Consider the following 22,445-nt stretch of genomic DNA (forward strand, 5'->3'; position numbering starts at 1 on the left):
AAATGTCCTTTCTTCCTCATTCTGATGCTCGGTTTGAATTGCAGCAGATCGTCTTGACCATGTCTACATGCCTAAATGCATTGAGTTACTGCCATGTGATTGGCTGATTAGAAATTTGCCTTAACGAACAGTTGGTCTATGTGTACCTAATAAAGTGGCCGGTAAGTGTGTGTGTGTGTGTGTGTGTGTGTGTGTGTGTGTATATATATACATATATATGTACATATATATATATATATTTTGCACTTTTTAATTAACATTTTTCTATATATTTTTAAATAAAATACTAAATGTAATATATATGCACACTTTAGTAATAATATAGCATCCCAAAGATGGCTAGTTTCTCACCAGCTTTCAATTACTGAGAAACAACATGCAAGATACAATTTGCTTCACTTCTGGCAAATCTACTGTTATACTTATATAAGCCGATCCACTTTAAAATGTCCTTTCTTCAGTTCTTTGTATCTCAAAGGAACAATGCTTTCCCTCCCCAAAAAATGAAAATTTGATTTAGTAGAACCATTTACTCAGCCTGATGTTCCTCCAAACCCATATGTGTCATTCAGCTCCAGCACAAAAGCAGATGTTAGCCAGAAAGACACAGCGTTCAGCATTCAGTGTCTGGAGGAGAGACGGCTGTAATGGAGACGGCTTTCTCCACCGCGTGTTTTGTGCTCTGAGGAAGAAAGAAAAGAAACGCAGGTTTACCACAAACAATAAATGACAGACGTTTCAATTTTTGGTCAGCTAATCCTTTTATTTTAATGGTTTACAGTCAATAAATAAACAATATCACTGATCCAGGATCTGATCTTGCTCTTATATCTGCACAAGTTTGTTAGAAAGCACCATTTCACATTGCTTGCTCTTTATGTTTCTCCTTGACCTCTTTTCCAGTATTTCTCCTTTTTATACCCCAGTCCCTCTCTCTCTCTCTCTCTCTCTTCCAGTATTTTCCATTTTATACTCCAGTCTCTCTCTTCCATTCACAGTTATTCTGACTGAGAGCCATGACTGAATGCTTTCTGACAACCGTAGCTGAAAAATAAAGCAATTGACAGTCTGAATGCTTTCCTCAGGTGACTCCACACACACACACACACACACACACACACACACACACACACACACACACACACGCACACACACGCACACACACACACACACACGCACACGCACGCACACACACACACACACAGACCTTGGTAGTACACTTACTTGATTTAGTTGAATGATTTGATACAAAATACACGTGTTGTGCCATTAAGTTTACCAGCAGCCATAGAAACACACACACACACACGCACACACACACGCACACACACGCACACACACACACACACACACACACACACACACAGGTTACTGTATATCAGCGGTGTAAGGAAGCATCTTTGTTGTTGGGTTTCCTCACAGGAAAAGGTGCAGCTCCAGTACTTGATGGAATATATACACGTTTAAGCTTAATATGGTCAAGTCGCGTTCAAGGCGAATACACCATATAGAGTGTATCTTTCTTCAAGCCTTTGTTACGTGAAGATGAAATGACACCCCCCCCCCCCCCTCCCCCCCCCCAAAAAAAAAAAGTCTCGCAGATCAAGCTCTGCTGGGTTTCAGTCGAGTCCTGGGAAAATCTGACTCTGTAAAAATGCTCATCGTCGACCAGTAGCTCCACAGCTCACCCTGCTGGATGGATTTTATTAACTAACCAGTCTTACTAATGCTCTTATTGTATATACTGTAAACAAAACTTGCTGCCATAATTTTTTAGTCGAATCAAATGAACTTTTCTGACTCCCTGCTGAAAAATCCAGCTTAAACCAGCCTAAGATGGTTGGCTGGTTTAAGATGGTTGACCAGCCTGGTTTTAGAGGGGTTTTGGCCATGTCCAGGCTGAATTCCAGCCATTTCCAGCCTGGTCTTAGCTGGTTAGGCTGGAAAATGACCAGCTAAAACCAGCTTGACCCGCCTGGTTTAAGCTGGTTAGGCTGGTCAAGCTGGTTTTAGCTGGTCATCTTCCAGCCTGACCAGCTAAGACCAGGCTGGAAATAGCTTGAAACTAGCCTGGAAATGGCCAAAACCCCATATAAGGCTTATAAATTGGCTTAATCCAGCCAACCATCTTAGGCTGGTTTTTTCAGCAGGGAACTGACTAAAAATATTACGTTAAACTTTGTATAACTTAAAAAATGTAGTTGAAACCTGATTGACGTATTAAAATAAGTTAAAGCAACGTAAAATGTGTTGTCTTGACATGAAGTTCCTTTGCAAAAATAGATGACTTATTATTTAAATATTTTGCATTATTATTGTTATCTATTATTTAAAAATGATTAACTATTGTTACTGTATTTAAAACTATTATTTTTATTGTGTTTTTATTATTTAAAACAGTGCTAAACTAATGTCATGGCATTTATATATTCCTGCTTATAACCAAGTGCTTCATTTGTAAGTCACTTTGGATAATTTTATTCATTTATTCATTTAGCAGATGCTTTTATGTACATTGTACATTTGCATAAATCATGTTTTTTTGTGCATTAAAGAGATATTTAGAAAAAAAAAAACAGTTTATGAATATTAATACAAAAAAAGAGATTCTGAGAGATCTGCATATTGTTAAAAATTAGACATATAATAAAGTTAAAACAGGTCAGTTATGAACAGACCCAACCACTGGGTTATTTATTTATTTATGTTTATTACGGATTTAACCCGGGCGACGCAGTGGCGCAGTAGTAGTACTGTCACCTAACAGCAAAAAGGTCGCTGGTTCGAGCCTCGGCTCAGTTGGCGTTTCTGTGTTCTCCCTGTATTCGCGTGGGTTTCCTCCGGGTGCTCCGGTTTCCCCCACAGTTCAAAGACATGCAGTACAGGTGAATTGGGTAGGCTAAATTGTCCGTCGTGTATGAGTGTGAATGAGTGTGTGTGTGTGGATGTTTCCCAGAGATGGGTTGTGGCTGGAAAGGCATCCACTGCGTAAAAACGTGCTGAATAAGTTGGTGGTTCATTCCGCTGTGGCGACCCCGGATTAATAAAGGGACTAAGCCGAAAAGAAAATGAATGAACGGATTTAACCCAGCGTTGGGTGTGTCTATGTTTGACCAACAACCCATTTTTTACTGTAAAAATTACATGACTACAAATGTTTTTATGTTGCTTTAACTTATTTTAATAAGGTAATCAGGTTTCAACTATTTTTAAGTTATGCAAAGTTTAACTTAATATTTTTAGTTTGACTGATGTAAGTTGACATGACTAGAAAATTCCATTTGATATTTATTAGAGGTGTACATGTGCATATAAAATGGCGGCATATTAGATGAATGACTTATTACAGAATAATTCAAATGTTTTATATATGTAACAAATTTAGATAGATTTGGAGGAAAATGATAGCCTTGGTCACAATTACTTTTCAAAATATGAAAAAATGTAATGCAATGAATAAATTTTGGGGGTAAACTGCTCTTTTTACATTATTAGAATTTGGTTGAAGCCTGTTTCGAGATTAAAAAATAAATTAAAGATTACAAATAAATAAATAAATAAACAAGTAAATAAAATAATGAATGAATAAATAAAAAGTATGATCGAATGAATGAATAAATAAATAAAAATAAACAAATAAATAATAAGTAAATAAAAATAAATAAATAAAATAAAATAATGAATGAATGAATAATTAAAAAGTATGATCAAATAATTAAATAAATAAATAAAAATAAATAAATAAATAATAAGTAAATAAATATAAATAAATTAAATAAAATAGAATAAATAAAATAATGAATGAATGAATAAATAAAAATAAATAAATGAATAAAATAAAAAGTATCAATGAATGAATTAATAAATAAAATAAATAAAATCTAAATAAGTAAATAAATAATAAATAAACAAACAATACAACCAAAGAATGAATAAATAAAAAAAGAATAAATAAATAAAAATAAATAAAATAAAATAAATAAATAAATGAAATAAAAGAATGAATGAATAAATAAAAAAGTAAATGAATGAATGAATAAAATTAAAATAAATAAATAATAATAAATAAATAAATGAAATAAAAGAATGAATGAATAAATAAATAAATAAATGAATGAATGAATGAATGAATAAAATAAATAAATAAATAAATGAAATAAAAGAATGAATGAATAAATAAAAAAGTAAATGAATGAATGAATAAATAAAATTAAAATAAATAAATAATAATAAATAAATGAAATTAAAGCATGAATAAATAAATAAATAAATAAAATAACTGAAATGTTTTAATCTTGTAATTCAGGTTTTTCTTGTATTTCCGAGTGATTCAGAGTTTCACACAGTTCTCAATTTACCACCACCCCTCCACCCCCATCTCTCTCTCTCATGTCATGAGAGCCGTAATTATGTTCATATCTCTCTGCATACTATCTATCTGCAAGCCTCTGATTATTAATGGCAACCTGTACATATATTCATCTACTGTAAATCTCTGTTCATAGTTAATACAACCTGTATATAATGCTCATAGTACATCCATCTGTAAATATCACCATAGTTTACTCGTTTCTTTATAACTTATAAAAAATGAGTACAGTATCCATAATTATTATAATATGGTTGTTATAATACAGCCACAGTTATTCCCCATCCACCCCATAATCAAAAAGCAAGGAGAACACTTGTTAACATAATTAATTTTATTATTTTGTAGCTAATTTACAACAAGCATCTCACTGAAATGAAACATATTTTTTATTATAATCCGATACCGTCATTGGTAAATCTCTCTGTTAAGATAAATCATTTAAATATACTTTTGCATCAGATGGCATTTGTTGTATTCCCATCATCATCATCATCATTATTATATCATTTTCTCTTTAAAATAAAAGCAATATGTTCAATCTGTTTCAGGATAATTAGAATAATATATTATGGCAAATACAAATCCATAAAATACATTTGATTTCTTTCAAATAAATAAATAAATTCAACTCATAGTTCATTCTAGTAAGAGTGAAGTCATATATTTCTCTTGGTAATACATGTGTGTGTATGTGTGTGTGTGTAGTTTGTGTAAATAATACACATCCTTCTTTCCATTTCATTAGTTATGCGGCCAATAATATGATTTGGGAAATTTATCCATGGGTTATTCCTATAAAAGTATCAGTATGTGCTGTGTAATGCGTGCAATTTTTTTATTTTTTAATTTATATATGTATATATATATATTTTTTCACAGTAAAATTCAATTTCTAATCGAAAATGTTCACATTTTGATTGTGTACGGCTCCATTTTTGGGAACCACAGCAAATTAAAAGCGTCTCAGTCTTCACCCCGATGTAAACAAAGCAGTAAACAATCAATTAAATAAACAATCATAGAAATAAAATCTATAAATAAAAGATAACTGCAAGAAATAAACAGTCACTGCACTCCAAAACACACTTAAATATCGAAGTTTCCAACGCAAAAAGAGTCAAAATAAGAAACGAAGCCAAAGTAAACAAGCCTCCAGATTGTTCCGCAAACTCTGATCAAATCTTCCCTTAAATAAGTGCAAATGTGTTTCGTTTTATTAGACGTTTCATACACAAAATCTCCCCAAATCTAATGCACACCACTGGACTGTGTTTTTTCGACCTTGAATATGACGCCCTCTGAGCTCCAAACGCATATCGATTTTTACCGCATCGCTGTCACGGCACAAAAGGGCAAAAAAAAAAAAAAGCCAATTTATCATTCTGCTCTCTCACATCGGCCCGGCTGGAAGATTCGTGGACCCTCACAGAAATATGACTGTTTACAAATGAGTGTTTAGCTAATTAGAAAGACACGGGCTTGGATTATTAAATACAGCTGATTATTCCTGGTCATTATAGTCATTCATTTATGTCATCAAACATAATGAACCCATGATCCTATTCCAATAAATCGCCAGCATCATTAAGAGATGCTCGTCATTGAATCGGCTAAATAATCAATCTGCCAATTAACTGATGACGTCCTTTGAGATGCATTGGAGGATAGTTCATTATTAACTGATACACAGCATAAAAATATTGTATCATATACCATTTTTCCACCTGATAGTATTTGTGTGTGTGTGTGTGTGTTTGTTGTATATACAGCTGAAGTCGGTTTATTAGCCCTCTAAAAGCATATCTTTTACCGCAATTTCTGTTTAACGGAGAGAATTTTTTTTTTGTCAACACATTTCTAAACATAATAGTTTTAATAACTCATTAGACATTAATTAGTAGACAATAAAAAAATAATAATATTGACCCTAAAATGGATTAAAATATTTTAAAAACTGCTTTTATTCTAGCCAAAATAAAACAAATAAGACTTTCTCCAGCAGAAAAAATATTATAGGAAATACTGTGAAAAATTCCTTGCTCTGTTAAACATCTTATTTGATAAGGAAAACAAAAATTCCCAAGAGGGATAATAATTTTGACTTCAACTGTATGTGTGTGTTTATAGATGGGCTGAATGAATGGCCTTTATGGCAGGGTTGCCAAGTCTGAATCGGGCTACATTTAAACTAGTCACAATTTTTGTTTTATTCTACAGTTTTAAAGGTGCAGTATGTAAGTTTGACACCGAGTGGTTGAACTAGGTATTGCACCCCTGATTCAAAACACATGCAAGCGCAGGTTGCCAGATTGATGACACCAACAGGAATGAGCCTGACTATTGAGCCTAAAGGCAGATTTAAGGCTGATTTGAATAGTGTTCTGAATAAAAGCAACGGCATGCGATAGATGGAATATTTTCCCTATCAAAAGGAGTTTTTGTTCTATCCAACACCTGAAATTGATATTTTATTTCTTGCCGCTGGACAACACAATAAACTGTGATCACCTTAGGTACACCTCATGTGCTTTATTCAGTGTTAAATGCTAATAATGTGAGTTTGAATGCCATTTTAAATTATATTTATTGGCATATTACTGAAAGCAGCAGCAGATAGTTCACCTCAGATCTTGAAAATAAAATAAACCGATTGAAATTGAACTTCAGAACTGTGACTCAGTGTAAGCCAACACATTTGAGTGATTCAGCATCTACATTTAATAATGTTAAAGAGGTTTAATTTGTATTAACTAGATTATAAACCTTACAATTTAGTTGGAGTGCAGTGAGTGCACTATTCTGTGTACCGGTCATGTATTTACATTTCTGTCGTGTTTCGTCTGGTGCAAACAGCGCAATTGCCCATCTAATGTTTACATTTGTAATATTTATATTATTTGTTAATTATTAACCTCATGTAGAACTACAGTCCACCGGAGGTCGCATTTCGGTCGTGGACACACATTTTGAGAGCCTTTCTGAATGAATGAGGGAAATACGCTGTTTTCCACAGACAACACAGGGTGCTGAAATATAATCGGCTGAACCAGCATTGGGCGGGTTAAATGACCAAAACAAAGACAGCGTTCTGGCACGTAATGCACATTTTCAAAGCAGAATATCTGACTTCAGTATTGTTTTAACAAGAATGTTCACTTGGCATGTTTCTTAAATATCTGCAAGCACATTATGGTATTTTTTAAGTCAAAAACTTACATACAGCACCTTTAAAGTCTGTGTAAAATCACATTTTACAAGGTTTACATGTAAAATGCAACAATTAATTCATGCAAATTAAAAAAAATGTTTGTTTTGGTAATCAACCAATCAAAGTCTGCTTCGACGTTTGGAGGGGTGTGACTTCACTGATGATGTCAAAATGCCAAATAGCTTGTGTTGATTGTGTTAGACAAAATCAGTCCATCTATTCTGAGCTACATCAAAAGCAAAAAAAAAAATACAGGTGAGAAAATATTATATTATTAATATACAGTTTTAACTTGTATTTCATCAAAACAAGTGACTGTTTTTGAATTTCCTTTTTAATCGATTCCTCCAAAATGGAGTAGTTATGGCTAATCAGGGCTGAAATTATGACTTGACCATGCTTACCGGTCATGCCTTGACCTCCTGGTGTGAACAATCAGGTCGGTTTACTATTTTTCCACATTTGAAGGAGCGGGGCATTTTGATGATGTCAGTTTGCCGCTTTAGCCACTCTATTTTTAGCCATGCCACAGTTATTCTTAAAGAACAAAGTATGTATAATTCATACAGTGATGTAAAGTATGTATTTTACACATGGGCGGTGGCATATTCAGAGTTTTGATATCATTGGTCTAGATTTGTTGTGAAAACCTGGCAACCCTGCTCCATGGCTACGTTCACATTGCAGCTGACTGGGTCGAATAAAAAGTCTGAACTAATCACTTGAGCTGTAGACATCATATGACTCGTCTGTGCTGCTTTTTTAAACAACGTCTTAGAAAAAACTTAACTATTAAACAATGTATGAATTCTGCATTAATTATTTTGGACGAAATTGTTTTTGAAAAACGATTGTGAAGCTTCAATCTTCAACAGGGCATAGGCAGATTATAGCAAAAAGAGTGAAAGGCATAGTACAAAATGATAATTATTAATATAATGATTAAAATAATGAAATTTATAGCCAACAATTCGACAAAATGCAAAATAGCTTGTGTTGATTGTGTTGGATAAAACCAGTCCATCTATTCTGAGCTGTGAGGAAAAAAATACAGATGAGAAAATATTCTCTGCTATTATTAATATACAGTTTAAGTTGTATTTCATCAAAATAAGTGACTATTTTTGAATGGCTTTTTAGTTGATTGCCCCAAAATGAAGTAGTTATGGCTAATTAGGGCTGAAATTATGACTTGACCATGCTTACCAGTCATGCCTTGACCTCCTGGTGTGAACAATCAGGTCAGTTTACTATTTTTCCATGTTTGGAGGGGTGGGAGTTTTCTGATGATGTCAGTTTGGCGCTTTTTAGCCATGCCACAGCTATTCTTAAAGGATAAATTATGTATAATTCATACAGTGATGTAAAGTATGTATTTTACAAATGGGCGGTGGCATGTTCTTAGTTATGATATTATTGGTCTAGTTTTGTTGTGAAAACCTGGCAACCCTGCTTTATGGCTACGTTCACATTGCAGCTGACTAATCATTTGAGCTGTAAATGTCATGTGACTTGCAAAAAAAAAAGATATCTTGACTGTGCTGCTTTTCAAATACCGTTCTTAAGAAAAACGTACCTAATTTACATGGTGGCAACTGTGTATGAATTATTTTGTATGACAATTTTTCCGAAAAACATTGTGAAGCTCCATCTCTCAGCAGGGTATAGGCAGATTATTGCAAAAAGAATGAAAGGCATCGTACAATCTGGCAAAACTTAAAATGACTATTAATTACTGTAAGATTGTGTTGGAAAAAAGTCCATCTATTCTGAGCTGTGACAAAAAAATTATGAGAAAATATTCTCCAGAAAAAAACTTTCTATAATACAGTCTAAGTTGCATTTCATCAAAATAAGGGACTATTTTTGAATGGCTTTTTAATCATTTCCCCCAAAATGGAGTAGTTATGGCAAATTAGGACTTGACCATGCTCACCGGTCATGCCTTGACCTCCAGGTGCGAACAATCAGGAGTGCGTTTTCCAAACAACGACATAACTTGTGGCTGAACTATTATAGTACGATGCATAATTTGAGAAAAGAACCATGTAGTGACGAGTGCTTCCCAAATATGTAGTTGCTTTTTCGCAAATCCATCGTTTGAACCACATGAGCTATACCATAAAATGTCCATGATGACGCTCTAAACAGGGTTGAGTAACACTTCTTTAGAGAAAAACCCTATAATTTTTGTGCAAATTATATTGTTTTACACGCACACGGATTTAAAATAAATCCAATATTAGTTTTGGTAAAAACATGCACTCGTTTTCCATATTAAGTGAAATATATGGTCAAATATAATTAAATACTAGGTCACCTATAGCTTTGATCATGAGCCATGGCTGCGTTCAAAATGGCATCAATTGTCTCAAAGTGCACTGCAAAGAAAACGCAATTGTCAATATGCAGATCACTAAAACTGAACTGTAAAAATACTTTGAAAGCAAACTAAGAGATTTTTTTTTTTAATAATTCCAAAGTTTAAACGTTGGAACTCTGAAATGAATAGGGCTTAGGGGGGAAAACTGGGAATATACACGACCAGGAACTATGATTCTAACTACAGCTCTAGAGGTGTAGTTGCAAGCATACAAGTTTGCAATACAGTTTGCGAATGTTCGTTGGAACGACAGATTTGGGAAACGGCAAATCAACAAACTATGTTTGGAATGACCTTACGACCTTAACGATGGTTTTTGGAAACGCACCCCTGATTAGTGTACACCAATTGATCTTACAATAACAACATGGTGCTTGATTTACCTGTATGAAAAGTGAAAATAAAAACGCATTAATAATTATAAAATGCTGGTTTATAGTAAAAAATTTATATATTTAATTAATAATTAATTAATTAATTAATAATATATTAAATTAATTAATTGATATGGTTTCTAATTTAAAGAAATGTAAAACAAAATTGGAATTTATTTACTGACTGAATCGAAATGAATTTTAATTATAGTATACTCAGCATAAAGGAATATACACACCTCACAGACCTCCCTTTTAAATGAATGTTCACTATAAGATGCTTTACAATATTATATTTGTCTATATACACATTGTCATACAGTCAGTGGCAAAGCCAAAACTAAAACTAATCGAACAGAAAATGTTAAAATCAGTCAAAAAATGTATATATTGATGAAAAATATTAGATAAAATTTTAATAAACAGGAAAAATCAAGATAAATAATAAAAAATCAAAGTTAGTTGACATTTTGTAGTTTTGTAGTTTTTAACAATAATTAATTTGGATTTCAATGTATTATCTTTCTATTCCTAAAGATTTCCAGTGGCCAAACTGTTATTTAAATGAATGTAATAAAACTGGTTTGTTTAAATTAAACAAATGAAAGGTCTTGCGTTGTGAACGTAGCCAGAAATGATTAGAACGGAACTGTAAACATGACGAAAGTATTACATTTGATGATTCAAACCCGAAGCGTAGCTAAACATTGCGAGAGGATTATGGAAGAGCCTGATATTGCACATTAAGGAGGAGCCTGGAGTCATTGCGTTTGAGGAACTGATCCAACCCGGCAAACCAAATCCAGCTCAAAGGAAAACACCAATCTGGCTATTGCAGAAGATCCCGATAAAAGGCAGCAAAATGCATGTTGGCGTATGTAAAATCAAAGAAAACCGAATCAAAATCAAGCATGATGTCACAGTCTGCGTTTCTTCTCCCTTCTCGTTTACCCAATGTGATGAACAACCAAATATTTTAAGAGGGAAAGACATTCGAAGCACTCCGGCAAACGTCTCGTTACTTCCTGGATTTCATGAAATTGCGAATTAAACGGCCCTTGATGCTGATATACGTGTGGGTGAGCGTCAGTCTCTGAGTAGTCGTAGTATCTTTGATATTAAAAGATTTCAGCGCATTATTGATACTGATAAATATAACTTTCAGTTCGATTAGCCGCAAAACCAAAACAAAACGAGCTCCTTTAAACCCAGTAGGTGGTCGCTTTTCTCTCTCGTCCTGTCACAGAGAGGGAATCTGACAATATACAAAAAAATTCTTCGTAGCATCCTTGACGGAGTAAAAACAGCTCATCAGTCTCTTTTCTGAGAGAAAGCCAGAAAGAAACAGAGAGAAAGGAAGTTAGAAGCAGGAAAAAGGAAGTTGTGGAGGCGGGAAAAAGGAGGGGAAGCGAGGCAGATGCGGCGTGGGCCTGTACCGATCCATCATTCCCGGATGTGGGTCTGTTTTCTTCCTTTCTTTCGCTCTTTTTCGCTCTCTCTCCCTCTCTTTCTGTCAGTCGTATGAGCTCCATCAGCCGGAGCTCCGCAGTCCAGGGCAGCAGCAGGCCGAATGGTGACTGAACGAGGTGCTTTGGCTCTGGCTGGACTCTCACAGACGCTCCCTGGTGGGAATCCAGATATAAGGCCCTGACTGCTCCTCGATCACAGTTTTCACTTTGTGATAAACCTCCTCGAAGCTGTCGCCCTCCACGATCGCTGTGATGGAGACAGAGAACAGCGAAGAGTGAGTCTATGAAGAACAGTCGGAAAAATAAGTATTGAGCACACGTAATGTTTTTTTCCTGGGAATAATATTATTAAAGGAGCTGTTGACATGGAGTTAAACCAGATTTTAGTAAAAATCCAAACAACACAACATTAAAATTTAGCAAAACAAAAAAATCTGAAAAATTTCTAATAACAAAGAAATGACACAAGGAGATGTGCTGAACTACTGAAATGCATTTAATACTTTCTATAAAAGGCTTGTTTGGTGATGGCATGTTAAAGCCGCCTCTCATATGGAGAATGAAGTCATATGCATTGCTCAGGTGTGAGTTTCAACAGACTTCAACAGAGTGTCAAAATCTTGATGGTTCTGTGGGTCTCGTCTATCAAATCTGATCATTAATTTGTATTCTCTATTGGATTCGGCTCAGGTGATTGGCTGGGCCATTCTCCAGCTTGATTTTCTTTCTCTGAAAGCATTTGAGAGTCTCTTTGGCTGTGTTTTGGATCATTGTCTTGCTGAAATGTCTATCAAATCTGAGCCTGATTTTGTATTCTCTATTGGATTTAAGTCAGGTGATTGGCTGGGCCATTCTCCAGCTTGATTTTCTTTCTCTGAAAGCATTTGAGAGTCTCCTTGGCTGAGTTTTAATAATAATAATAATACATTTTATTTACATTTTGTCTTTTCTCAGACCGAAAGCGCTAACAGACATACAAGGCAAAGAAAGCAGAACAATAGAAACAGTAAAAAAAGACTTCAATAAAATATGAACGATTCAATTCAATTGGATGATAAAATTAACAAAAATAATCAATCTAAGTTAAAAGCAACGGTAAAAAGGTGAGTCTTGGGAAGTTTCTTAAAACATTCCAGAGAAACGGCATTCCTGATACTGATGGGTAGGCCATTCCATAACTTAGGGGCACTGTACGAAAAAGCACGACCACCCATAGTCTTCAGTTTACAGCGTGGCTGATACAACATAGGTCCTGATGAAGAATGAAGACTGTGGGTGGGAGTGGCCAGAGTTACCAGGTCACAGATGTAGTCAGGTGCTAGCCCATGCACTGCTTTGTATGTTAAAATAAGAGTCTTAAAATCAATATGTGACTTATATTGGAAGTCAGTGAAGTTGCTGAAGTACAGGAGTGATATGGTGGCGCAAGGAAGTCTGTGTTAAAACCTGTGCAGCAGAATTTTGAATGTACTGTAAACGTCTCAGAGAGCTAGCTGGTATAGGCCCCCGATGAGTGAGTTATAGAAGTCAAGTTTTGGATCATTCTCTTCCTGAAATGTCCACCCTGGTTTTATCTTCATCCTCCTGCTAATGTAGATGTTGAACTGAAGCAGCTGATATTCATTTACACTGATGAAGGGCAGAGGGTTGCTGAAGAACTACTGAGAGATTTCAGCTGCTGTCTGGGCTTTCACTTTCTTTCTACACCTCCCTTTCTTCATGTGTTCAATACTTTTTCCCTGTGTTATTTCATTTTATTACACATAACTTCATTTGTATACTAATTAGATTTGTTTTCTTTGCATATATGGATTTCTTTGGTCTCTATCAACATCCGAGAACAATTTTAAGTCAACAGCACCTTTACAAACATGTTTTCTGAGAAAAATAGTGAGGTGTTCAATACTTATTTTCCCCGCTATATGTACTTCTCTTATCAATCTTGAAATGCATGCAAATATGTTTTTGTGCAATGTTTTCATACACTGCTTGAGTTCAACACTGACAGATAAAAATGTTGCAAAAATGTTACATTAATGGGCACAAAAACCTGTCACTGGGACAGAACTTTTAGCAGAACTACAAAAACTATATCCTACAGTCAAGCTCCAGGGGTATGAATAATTTCGAGCTTGACTGTTTGTATTGACTGGGTTATTGTAATTGACTAGAACAAAAATCATGAAATAAAACTTTGATTTCATTTCATTGATTTCACATCTTAAAGGCACATTTGAGACACTTTTTTTTTAAACAATAGGCAAATGTACTTTTATTCTGCATCATTCTTAAAACACATTTTGGCACAAACTGAAAATCATGCAGGCGGTTCATTCCGCTGTGGCAACCCATGATAAACCAGGGACTAAGCCAAAGGAAAGTGAGTGAGTCTATAAAGAATTTGCTTGTATAAACCATAGACTGTAAAATATATGGACGTAGTATCCGTGACGTCACCCATAGGTTTCTGAACACTGCAAAAGAAGCTACAAGTAGGCGCAGCCAACCATCGCCATTTTGTTCGCGCGTCATCGCACCCACGGCGGGATACCAAACAAGGGCAAAGAGGCGGAGAGTGAGCGGAGCTACAGACCTGCTGGCACTTTGCTTAGACCTGGCAGACAGACTTTACTTTGGAAGAAACGCTTGATACTTTATTACCTGCGACTCGTTTGTGTTCTGACCACATGTGCTTGGCTGTACACTATATCAATAAAGTGTTTAGACTTTTAAAAACACTGTAGTTATACATTGAGCCACTAAACATTGCTCTTATGATGTTTTTCTACAGGAGGAAAACGCGAAATACTTCCAAACACTTCAGATATAGTCTGTGTTAGTAAATGCAAGACTATTGATGAACTCCAGCATGACACTGTATGACAACGCTTCAGATGACTGATCTAGAGCCTACAGCTAATCAATCTGTCAGATTCTGGAGTGCTTTACGGGTCTAAAGAAAAATATTAATGATAAATGATCTTAAATAAAACAAATACATTTATAGAGATGGTGTACAAGTATATAACATTACTCACATGGGAAACGGAGGCCACGTGAATGGTGTGAGCACAATTAAGTGCACACAGCATCCCATATCATCTGATAATTGTAAGAATTAAGTCTAAAAGGCAGCTGACTGTGTAAAGCCACACAAAACAACACAAAAATATGATGAATATGCCGAGATCAGTGGCTAATCTGCCGGATTCAGCTGAGGTGAAGTGACGGTGACCAGCGAGACCTAGCTGTCACTCAAGTGGCCACGCCCCTATTTATGCAAACTTTAATATAACCTAAAATAAAGGAAACGGATGAAAAAAATTCCCCCCCCCCCTCACAGTTGTCATGGAGGGTAATTATAGCTATATTCTAACAGTGGGCTCAATTGCAATTTGCTCTATTATGGAGGCAGGACTAGCGGAACTTTGATGAATTGCAGTTTCAGTTACTTCCGTATTGGCTTCCCGAGGGAGAGCGGGAGGTTGCCGTTTAGTATAAATGCATGCACTACTTTTATTTGGCATCATTTTGAAATGGATACAAAATGTTATTGTGTAATTCAAAAGTTGCTTTCATACAATGTTTGAATGCAACATAAAAATGTTACATTTATAGACACAAAAGCTTGTCACTGGGACAGAACTAAAACAATTATATCAAATGTCCTTTTGCATATTAGTGGCCAGGTTATTGCAGTTAACTAAAACAAAAAGCATGAAAAACATTTCAACCAAACAGATTTCACACCTGAAACACAATTTTTTAGCCTTTCTTAGGGAAAATTGAGCAAAGCTATCCACACTGTTTCAATGTAACAGTGTCAGATAAAAGTATCAGAATAATATTTATCTGAATCACATGTATAGCAATTTGAGAAATGATTTATAAAATAAAGGACAGTTTCTGGGCAGCATTTTTAAGAGGCTCGTTGGAAATATGTGCTTTAGCCTAGGGTTTCGTGAAACCCCAGAAATGTACTTTCACATATGTTTGACTGCAGTTTGTAGGTTAAAATAAACACTAGGAGGCAGTACGATGCTAACAACTTGTGTTCCTTTTCACACTAATGATATTTACAGGGACATATTATTGGCGAATGAAGGATTTTTTTTTTGGTGCAGTTCTTTTCACAACACCAAATGTGTACAAGACATGTACAAGAAGCATGTGTATCTTAAACATACAACAAACGTGTTCTTTAAATTTGCAAAAATGTCAGCGCCCTCTAGTGAATTTGTCATCGGAAACGTGCAATGAAATGTACCCAGAGCAACGTATCTTACATTTTGAAATGTACTTCAACATACACTTGACTGCAGTTTGTAGGTTAAAATAAACACTAGTAGGCGGTACGATGCTAACAACTTTTGCTCCTTTAAATTTGCAAAAATGTCTGCGCCCTCTAGTGGATTTTTCATCGGAAACGTTCAATGAAATGTACAAGGAGCAACGTATCTTACATTTCGAAAAAATTTAGACATATATTTCAATGAGCCTAGGCTGAAATACATTATATGACCAAACATATTAACCCTGTTATACACACTAACATGCTAGGACTAGACTAAAATTCATGACTGAACTTTAAATGTGTGATTTGTACACCTGAAAAAGACATTAAAAGAACATTAAAAGATTATCTCCAGGACACAAGAGGCCACTGTGTGAAAAAGTCTTACCAGAGAAGCACTCCAGGAAATCTTGTTCCAGTTTTATAGCGCGATCCATACCTTTTCTGGCTTGTTCCTCAGTTAGGCGTGTGTTGATTTCTCTGAACATAACAGTAGAGATTCCATAAGCATCGGCTAAAATTACTTTTGTAAAATATGTATTGTCAAAGGAATCAAGTATTTGTGCAGCTGTTTGCTGCTACGTACAAGACGTTCTCCAATGATTTGGGTCGTACGAAGATGGCGATCGGATGAAGCTGTGCCGCTTGTAGCCTTCGAACTGCATTTGCAGACACATCCAGAATACAATGCTTTCCCTGCTGCTCACAAACACACAGATAGAGACAAACAGCTGAAGGCAAAATTATGAGCCCTCGTGATTTTTAAATTCTTTTTAAAAAATTGACCACCTGATTCTTAATGGGCAAAAGAAATTTTCACAATATTTCCAATAATTTTTTTAAAAATATTACATTCATAAATATGATCTTTTCTTATTAAGTTATTTTTAAAAACTTTTTTTAATTTAGTTTTATATACACTTTAACAATACAAATTAACAAAAGAAAAAAAAAATCACAACAACAACAAAAATTATCTTGTACATATGCATGTTATATTTAAATAATATATTCAGCTACAATAGATACGTTATATCTTCATACCACATACCAAGATATATATATATATATATATACACAATATATATATATATACAATATATATATATATATATATATATATATATATATATATATATATATATATATATATATACAATATATATATATATATATATATATATATATATATATATATATATATATATATATATACACAAATTATGCTAAATAATCAGCTGCGTAAAACATATGCTGGATAAGTTGGCGGTTCATTCTGCTGTGGTGACCCCGGATTAATAAAGGGACAAAGCCGAAAAGAAAACAAACGAATTAATGAATGAATGAGTTTTACATTGTTGATAAGAGCCCTATGCCTTATAAATACCTATTGTGAGTCATAATACAGTTATTTATCTTTATAATTGCATCACTAATGGCTTTATGTAAAGTAAAAACAGAATCAATTAATAGAGTTGTTAGGATTGCTTAGAAATACTTATAGTTTTAATTCATTTTAAGCATGAGCTTCATAGAAAGCGCTACCGAAATGAGTTATTAAAACTATTGTTTAAAGGAGACCTATTATTTACAAGATGTAAAATAAGTCTCTGATTTCCCTTGAGTGTGTATGTCCAGTTTCACCTCAAAATACCACACAAATAATGTTATATACTTCTTTGAAACCTCCCCTTTGGTGACTGTCGCTTTAAATTCAAAGGAGATTGTGCTCTTTTAAAAAGAGGGCGGAGCTACAAATGCCTGTGTGTCAGCATAATGGCAGATTCAAAAACAAGACATCCTATGCTAATGAGGCAGAGATCATCACTAATGGGCGGGGCTTTCTCCCTCTGATGACACGTACAAAGGGAGAATGTTAATCAAAGTGTTTCTGCACACTGTTTTTATCAAGTGTGATTATAAAAAATAAAATTAACACATTTTTACCATTAGAGGCTGGTTATATTCACATATTGTTAACACACAACTGTGTTTAAACCCCTTATAAAAGTGTTGTTTGCATAATAGGTCCCCTTCTCTCTGATAAACATCACTTTTCTCTGATAAATATTTGAAAAAGAATAGAAATTTCACAGTAGGGCTGATCAATTTTGACTTTAACTAAACATTATTAAGGTTTGATGAAATGATACACATATTCACTGTACTGATGTCTAACCTGTTCTGCCACCTCTCGGACGCTCTGAACGCTGGTGCCATACAGGTGGCTGTTGTACTGGCCCGCTTCAATGAAGCGATGGTTCTGGATGTCCTTCTCCATCTGTTCCCTTGAAGACACGAAATGGTAGTCCCGTCCATCTACCTCATACTCCCGCTTAGGTCGTGTCGTATCTGAAGAACAGTAAAGACATCATCTTGTGATTCAATTCAAAAGTATAGTGCTTTTCACTATAATTAGTGTACCTAAGCAGCTTTACAAAACGTAAATTCCATTACAGTCCAAATCAGATAGTTGTACATAAGGTGGACAGTATATATACAATGTTCAGCATATACAGTGCATCCGGAAAGTATTTATAGTGCTTGACTTCTGCCACATTTTTTTATGTTACAGCCTTATTCCAAAATGGATTCAATTCATTTATTTCCTCAACATTCTACACACAATACTTTGTTAAAGCACCTTTGGCAGCAATTACAGCTTCAAGTCTTTTTGAATATGATGCCACAAGCTTGGCACACCTGTCTTTGGGTATTTTTGCCCATTCCTCTTTGCAGTACCTCTCAAGCTCTAGCAGGTTGGATGGGAAGCAACGGTGTACAGCCATTTTCAGATTTCCCCAGAGATGTTCAATAGGATTTAGGTCTGGGCTCTGGCTGGGCCACTCAAGGACATTCACCGAGTTGTTGTGAAGCCGCTCCATTGATATTTTGGCGGTGCGCTTTGGGTCATTGTCCTGCTGGAAGATGAACAGTCACCCAAGTCTGAGGTCAAGAGCACTCTGAAGCAGGTTTTCATTCAGGATGTCTCTGTACATTGCTGCATTCATCTTTCGGTCTATCCAGACTAGTCGTCCAGTTCCTGCTGCTGAAAAACATCCCCACAGCATGATGCTGCCACCACCATGCTTCACTGTAGGGATGGTATTAGCCTGGTGATGAGTGGTGCCTGGTTTTCTCCAAATGTAACGCCTGGCATTTACTTCAAAGAGTTAAATTTGAGTCCTTCAGATGCCTTTTGGCAAATTCCCGGTGTGGAGTGGCTTCCGTCTGGCCACTCTACCATACAGGCCTGATTGGTGGATTGCTGCACAGATGGTTGTCCTTCTGTAAGGTTTTCCTCTCTCCACAGAAGAACGCTGGAGCTCAGACAGAGTGACCATCGGGTTATTGATCACCTCCCTGACTAAGGCCCTTCTCCCCCAATCACTCAGCTTAGATGGCCGGCCAGGTCTAGGAAGAGTCCTGGTGGTTCCAAACATCTCCCACTTACGGATGATGGAGGCGGCTGTACTCATTGGAACTTTCAAAGCAGCAGAAATATTTCTGTAACCTTCCCCAGCCTTGTGCCTCGAGACAATCCTGCCTCGGAGGTCTACAGACAATTCCTTTGTCGTAATGCTTGGTTTGTGCTTTGACACGCACTGTCAACCCTGGGACCTTATATAGACAGGTGTATACCTTTTCAAATCATGTCCAATCAACTGAATTGACCACAGGTGAACTTTAATTAAGCTGCTGAAACATCTCAAGAATGATCAGTGGAAACAGAATGTACCTGAGCTCAATTTAGAGCTTCACGGCAAAGGCTGTGAATACTGATGTACATGTGATTTTTCAGGTTTTTTATTTTTAATAAATTTGCAACAATTTCAAAAACTCTTTTTCACATTGTCATTATGGGGTATTGTGGAAAAGTGAAGGGCTATGAATACTTTCCGGATGCACTGTATAAGTACACCCCTTACTCTCTATCTTAAAATACACATTAGTTTAGTCAGTACTGAAGCCAAATCTGGAGTTAACTTAACAAAATATCTTACAATAATGGTCCAAAAATGAACACACCCAAATTTATTTGTAAATCCTCAAATGGGGTTTTATATTTAGATATTTTTAATAAATATTATAATTTGTGTACATCACATTTGCATCAATAAAAATATAAAAACTAAAAATATATATATTAATAATTCCAAACTTCTCACTAGTATAGCAAATGCACTTCAACTGCACTGACTACATTTGTAAATTTAAAGGCGCAGTATGTAAGATTGACTCCCAGTGGTTGAACTAGGTATTGCACTCCAAATTCAAAACACTTTTTTGCCCGGCTCCTCCTCCGATGACTTCACGCAAACACAGGTGGCCAAATTGACGACACCCACAGGAGCGAGCCTGAATATCGAGCTTACTTATATCATGTTTTCATTTTATTGTAAAGATAGTGAAATAGCGTAGCCAGGATGATGTGAACGAGGTTATAAAGTTCACTATTCCCTTTGAAGATTGACCCGACGTGTCCTCGGGAGTTTGTTATCCATACTAAACTTGCAAAGTCTGAACTTACAAGGAAAGGATGCAAGATTGAACTGTGTTGGCTACTTAATATTGAGGAAAAAGCCCCAATCAGACAGGCGAATGTCTGTAGCCACGCCTCCGTTTTCAGATGTCTCGTTTTCCCCCATCCACACTAACACGGAGCAGCAGCGTTTTAAAACCAAAATGGCCTCTTCAGCGTTTCCAAAACGCTCCATTTTCGGTGCTCAAAAACTCCAGTGTAGTGTGGACGGAAGGCGTAGCAAAACTTATGCGTTTTAAAACTAAAACGTATTAGTGTAAACGGGGACTGAAATGAAATATGCGGTTTTTCAACAAAGAAATTTAATTGGGTAAACATGCAGTTTATACATGGTTATAAAGACCAAAACAAAGACAGATGTTCTGACACAGCACACATTCTTAAAGCAGAATAAATGACTTCTTGTTTTTCAGATAAACAAATATGTTAAACCTAGCATGATTCCTAAATATCTGCATACATATTATGGTATTTCTTTTATTTAGAATAGTCCAACACATACAGTTGAAGTCAAAATTATTAGCCCCCCTGAATTATTAGCCACCCTGTTTAATTTCTTCCCTAATTTCTGTTTAACGGAGAGAAGATTTCTTCAACACATTTCTAATCATAATAGTTTTAATAACTCATTTCTAATAACTGATTTGTTTTATCTTTGCTATGATGACAGTAAATAATATTTGACTAGATATTTTTAAGATACTTCTATACAGCTTAAAGTGACATTTAAAGGCTTAACTAGGGTTAATTAGGTTAACTAGGCAGGTTAGGGTAATTAGGCAAGTTATTGTATAATGATGGTTTGTTCTGTAGACTATTGAAAAAAAATTTGCTTAAAGGGGCTAATAACTTTGTCTCTAAAATAGTTTTAAAAAAATAAAAAACTGCTTTTATTCTAGCCGAAATAAAACAAATAAAACTTTCTCCAGAAGAAAAAATATGATCAGACATACTGTGAAAATTTCCTTGCTCTGTCAAACATGATTTAGGAAATGTTCAAAAAAGAAAAAAAATTCAAAGGGGGGCTAATAATTCTGACTTCAACTGTATACACAGCACCTTTAATAGCAAAATGGGAACTTTGATAAGAAAGTTGTTGCCCATCTGATTAAAAACTTTAGCGTCCTGACTTTTAGAAACTCAAATCAGGATTGGTGCTCGCTATTGTCTTGACACTTTAGTGAGCATCATGCAGCGGAGCGTGACAAAGGAGCTGTGCAATACTTACGAGGGACACAAGAGCCAAACTTGTCTGGGAACTCAGACAGCAGGTCATCATTCACTCTGTCCTTCACCGGGCCCAGAATAATGATCGGCCTGGCGTAGTGCACTAAACAAGAGAGAGACTCTATCAGTACATGCACTAGCAGACAATGAAAAACAACAGCAAAAAATAAAAAAGGAAGAAATTCAACCCAGGTTCATTCTGATTATGTACCCTTGTATACATTTCAGAAGAGCACCAAATACGTCCCAGGAGCTTAAATATTTGTAGTTTCTGTTTTCATGAAAGCACCAGAGGCCGCTGTGTACGCTTTTCCAGATCTCACATTTCTCTCGTGAGAGCCATTCACACCTGCTGTTTTCACGTAAATCCACCAGAGGCCGCTGTTGACTGCCTGACTGACCAATCGACTGACCCACCGTCCTCCTTCCCTGAACCAACCCATAGTGTTTTCGAAAGCAATCGAAAAAAAGAAAAGCCCTTGCCTGATTTTAACCACATTCTCACCCTGTTATTTACTTGTTTATTTTATTTTTTGGTTTCTGTTTTTGTCTTATGCCTTTTCTGGAACTGTTCT

General features: G+C 35.5%; 1 protein-coding gene across 4 annotated transcripts in view; it reads right to left on the reverse strand.

Annotated features, from left to right (window-relative positions):
• Positions 1-10,850: 10,850 nt before the first annotated feature.
• Positions 10,851-22,445, reverse strand: part of LOC130229819 (disks large homolog 4) — a 275,300-nt gene continuing 263,705 nt past the window's right edge. For all 4 annotated transcript variants that reach the window (XM_056458812.1, XM_056458813.1, XM_056458811.1 and 1 more), the window contains 5 exons: positions 21,872-21,973; positions 18,280-18,452; positions 16,687-16,799; positions 16,489-16,580; positions 10,851-12,053 (listed from right to left, as the gene is read on the reverse strand). In XM_056458812.1, the coding sequence (XP_056314787.1) occupies positions 11,947-12,053; positions 16,489-16,580; positions 16,687-16,799; positions 18,280-18,452; positions 21,872-21,973 (587 nt within the window). In that variant the 3' untranslated portion in view covers positions 10,851-11,946. The remainder of the gene's footprint in view (positions 12,054-16,488; positions 16,581-16,686; positions 16,800-18,279; positions 18,453-21,871; positions 21,974-22,445) is intronic.

This window comes from Danio aesculapii, chromosome 5 (genome assembly GCF_903798145.1).
Source record: "Danio aesculapii chromosome 5, fDanAes4.1, whole genome shotgun sequence".
Lineage (NCBI taxonomy): Eukaryota > Metazoa > Chordata > Actinopteri > Cypriniformes > Danionidae > Danio > Danio aesculapii.